This window comes from Laetiporus sulphureus, assembly GCF_001632365.1.
Source record: "Laetiporus sulphureus 93-53 unplaced genomic scaffold LAESUscaffold_183, whole genome shotgun sequence".
NCBI classification, from domain to species: Eukaryota; Fungi; Basidiomycota; class Agaricomycetes; order Polyporales; family Laetiporaceae; genus Laetiporus; species Laetiporus sulphureus.
In genome coordinates this window covers 1-4,362 of record NW_024468692.1, presented here as the reverse complement: position 1 = coordinate 4,362, position 4,362 = coordinate 1, and the positions used below count along the sequence as shown (strand labels likewise).

The 4,362-nt window shown below is 48.1% G+C and overlaps 1 protein-coding gene across 1 annotated transcript; it reads right to left on the bottom strand.

The window, feature by feature from the left end:
- Positions 1 to 1,351: 1,351 nt before the first annotated feature.
- On the bottom strand, positions 1,352 to 3,561 carry LAESUDRAFT_718609 (uncharacterized protein; the record flags this gene model as incomplete). The annotated part of the gene is made up of 7 exons (XM_040907461.1): positions 1,352 to 1,487; positions 1,584 to 2,184; positions 2,437 to 2,633; positions 2,896 to 3,039; positions 3,078 to 3,328; positions 3,386 to 3,451; positions 3,505 to 3,561. The coding sequence occupies 7 exons, from the start codon at positions 3,559 to 3,561 to the stop codon at positions 1,352 to 1,354; spliced, it is 1,452 nt and encodes a 483-aa protein (XP_040757296.1).
- Positions 3,562 to 4,362: the final 801 nt, after the last annotated feature.

Below are 4,362 nucleotides of genomic sequence, written 5' to 3'. Positions count from 1 at the left end.
ATCTCATACACTAAAGCAAGGCAGATGAGGCCCGCATTATTCGTGAGTGCTCATACAATACTAGTCTCAGATGAGGATGAATGCTATTTGAACCGTTACAGGTAGGCTACAGCAAGTCCAGGAATCATGAAAGCCTAACACACCGACTCACTGGCACTGCTAACCCAGGATATACAAGCCCACTATGCAACCTCACTGTATGCAAGGGGTGCTTCTCCGGGCTCGCTACTGCCCAGCTACGCGCGGCTCAAACTGCATGCGGTGCTTGAGGATGGAATCAGTCCAGGCCTAGCTGTCATTTTGATACAACACTTACCTGACGTGACAGCAGAACTCGTGATACATTTATAGCTGCAGCAACAGCATGGTCCTGTAAATGTAGCATCAATGTAGCATCCATGTACTAGGATGTATAGCTGATACATCACGATGTAGCATGATACATTGCGCTTTCATTACAGCTCGATCGCTTATAAATACACATCAATTTACCTTTTTAGGCAGAAAAAAGGTGGCCGGTTGGCTTCGGTTTGCCCTCCGCATGGCCGGCGGTGCACGACCATTCTGGGGCTGGAATTCTTTATAGAAATACGGTGCACAGGCATTATTGCGCCACCTTTCACATCCCTCATTTAAGAATTGGTTGGGTTGTTCCTAATCACCTTCGAATACAGATGCTGGATAGAGATCTCACAGCTCGCATGTGCATTGCCTGTTTGAGACCAGGCACAGAACTTGCACGTGCTACACTCCAGATAACGATCTTACAAATGACGTAGACACTCCGTTTCAGTTACAAAAGCCAAGCCCAGAACATGCTGCACTCCAGGAAAACCAGACAATGATCTTTCAAATGACGTATATACTCTGTCCCAGTTACAAAAGTTGAGCCCATAACATTACGGGCTTGGAAATGCATACACGTGACTTCATCTCAACATTCACCAAGTATTACTGATGTGGACTGGCACAACAAAGTACAATTTAGAAGAAACAAAAACAACCGTTACCATGTAGCACTCGGGACATTATTCAGATCTTAGAGCTGAACCGTTGTAGGCTTCACACGCAACATGTTTCATGCTGCAACAACAAGATATTAAATTACATTTTTTGCTGCTAAGTTCCGCACTAAGAAAGCATACATGCAAGAAGATATCAAGAAAGCACATTCCAAGAAACATAGACGAGACAGTCAACCACACGAAGCAACAAGACAAACATAAAGAAAACGATTTCGTATGTACAAGGTTCAACGAATGCAGACGACATGACCACCAAATGCAGTCGTGGGCATGCAACTCAGATCCTCACCTTTTTCACCTTACACCCCCCCCCGAAATGCAGCTGCTCACTTATGAAATGCCTTCTTAACCTCAGCATCCACTGCATTCTCTTTATCCTTCACTCTACCCTTTCTGTGTCCCTTCTCAGCTTCTACCGTGCCATCGCTCTCGACATTCTTCACAGTGGATTGTTCTGCAACACTAGAAGGCAAGTGTCTTGATAATGAAGGTGGTGAAGCGTCCAGACATGGAGGTGCTCAGCGATTTCATGTGGGATGAGTGCGGGCTTCCGTAGACGTTGTCGGAGTTGAAGCGGGAAGGAATGGCTGCGTCTCGAATATGACAGGGGATGTCACATCCACAGGCTGCTCTGGCTCAGATGTGATGGGAAGTGATGGGTGCAATGGTTGCACAATCTCAGACATGACAGGAGGGAGCACTTGCAGAGGCTGCAGAGTTTTGGAATGCGTGGATGGCAGCTTTAGTTGGGGCTGAGGGACCTCAGATGTGGAGGGAGCAGAAGTGGTGCAGGCTGAGATGTCTCTATCTGCATTGGGCTCACCATCAAAGAGCTCGTGAAGGAGTGACAGTGCGATCGGAGAGTGCTGGGGAGGGCCAACTGAGGAGGGCTGAGGCACCGAAGCAACCATCAAAGCAGTAGGTCCTGCAGATGGTGCTGATGTGAAGGCTGCAGATGGAGATGAGACAAACAATCCAGGTGGTGCTGAGATGAAGGATGCAGCAGGTGCCGGTGTGAGCAATTGAGATGGCAGCTGAGTGGAGGATGCAGACAGTTCGGTATCAAATTTGAAGCTAGCATTTGCAGGAAGGAGGCTGCCCAATCTGATTGCATGATTTTGAGTGACATTCTGGTCGAAATTCAAGGGATGTGTGGAATCTGAAAAGAGATCATTTAATAGCGACATGCTTCATGGTGAAAGGATGATGTTCGTGAAGTTCGTCTGTTCAAGCTGAGCAAAATCATAAGGGAACGGGTCCAGAATCGCATTGCTACTGCCCTCAGCCTCTGGTAGAAGAGCTCGCAGCTCTTGTGCAGCAACGCTCTCTCAGCCATGATTGGTAGTGGGCGTGTTGCTGCTGGAGCCAGCAGATGAAGGAGGTGGCCCACCGGATGTGTCAAGCATCAGACCTGCAGCTGTCTGATTGCTCTCAGAATGGAAGTTAAGAGAGTCAGGGAGGTGAGATTCTGAGTTAAGATGTGGTGAGGAAGAAAGCGAGGAGTGGCGCATGCCACGTTCAGCTGATGGACTTTCACCAAGCCCAGTAGAGGAGGTCAATTCGGCCTCACGCTCACTTGACAGGCTCTCCGATGGCTTTGGGTTAGCACTTGCAATATGTTGAGGTGCATCAATGACGTATGATGCATGAATTTCCTTTGCTGTGACACTTGCATGAGACTTAGCAGGTGGATGACTCGATTAACTCATGATAGACAACTGCAACGAATTCTGCAAAGGGCTTAATGCAATGCGCTTTGATGTCAATTGAGTCAGCGAATGTAAGCCCGGACTCCATCTTGCCTTCATGAATGCTTCATCACAGATGTCAATCAATATGACTGCCGTGTACAGATACACTGTTGACATACCTGATGGTCCGAAGTGCCCCCCCTTCCTGTGGTGCCGGTCCAGCTCTGAGGACCGTGAAGCACCAGCTGGTCTTGCATGAAAGTTCACAGAGAAATCCTCTCAGTATCGTGGGTGCATTGTCGAGGGTGCTGTGTTCATCTAGCCTGTGAGAATGCTGCATAGATATGACGCGAACACTTACAGCTGGCACTGAAGAGGCAAAGGTTGACTATCAGCCTCCTCAGCATTGGCATCTTCCACCGCATGTTGTGCATCAATCTCAGCCTGAATTTCATCCTTCACCTTCACGCTCTCATTCTCAAATGCCTCACGTGTCATCCTCTTGATGACCGCCAAGGTCTGCTGCTTTTCCAAACCATCGCGTTCGATCTCGGCTGTGACAAGAGGCTTGATTTCCTCATCGTAATACTTCCACGAGTAGAGCTCCACTGGCTGCAGATGACGACAGCCTGCTGGCTTTGACAATGATATCAGATGTAATCCCTTTACCTTGGCAGCATCCCTCGCTCTGCGGTTCCCCTTGTTCCCCTCATTACGAAACCAGTTAACGATTTTCTGTTCATGACTGGCTCAGCACACAGTGAAGATGCTTGACAACAAAGACTCACCTCTCTCTGCATGGCGATCGCATTTTTAAGTTCAGTGGCTTGTTCCAGTGTGAGCATTGCAGCATCTGAGCCAAACAGCTTTTTTTTCTCCGAGAACTGCTTGAGGAATTCAAATGATACTGGATTCCAAAAGTGTGGTAAGTCCTTCTTTGCCTTGTACTTAAGGTAGGTCTGGTATTGACTTTCCAGAAATTTGAGCTCGGCTTCTGTGGTTCACCTCTTTGGAGCCATAATGGGTGATGTCTGCAAGACAAATATGTGAGCACCACACAATGCTGAAGGAGAGCAGGATGATACATTACAGAACAGCGATGCCATGTTCCAGCATGCACCGATGGTATTTACCATTCTGTACCTAGCCAATGGAGAACACTGACGAGTTGTGGTGGCACGTATCCAATCCACGGCAGAGGAAGATTGCTCTAGGTGAATTGCGGCAAACTCTCTGCATGAGCACGGGTGCCCAATGCAGTATTTACAGTTCTATCATATTCTGGTATGTATCTACTCATGTTCTTATCCATATTCACTGATTCGCTAATTCCTTACCTGTCAAGGTCCATAAATTACAGCCTCAGGGTGCCACCCCGTCAAAGTGTACTACTTCTCTTCACCCCCCTTCCCCTCATCTCTACACCATGGCCCACTACGGAAAGCTTCCCGCCAACCCAGAGGATGAGCATGATGCACGTGATGAGCACGATGAGCGTGATGAGCACAATGAGCAAGATGACCATGACAGTGCAGCCAATCCAGTGCTGCCTGTGGGTATCTTGACTCTCGAGACCCTCATGTTTGCCCTTCGCCTTGTCATGGATCAGCAAGCAGAGGCAAGCATTTGTGGAGTAAATGGTCATC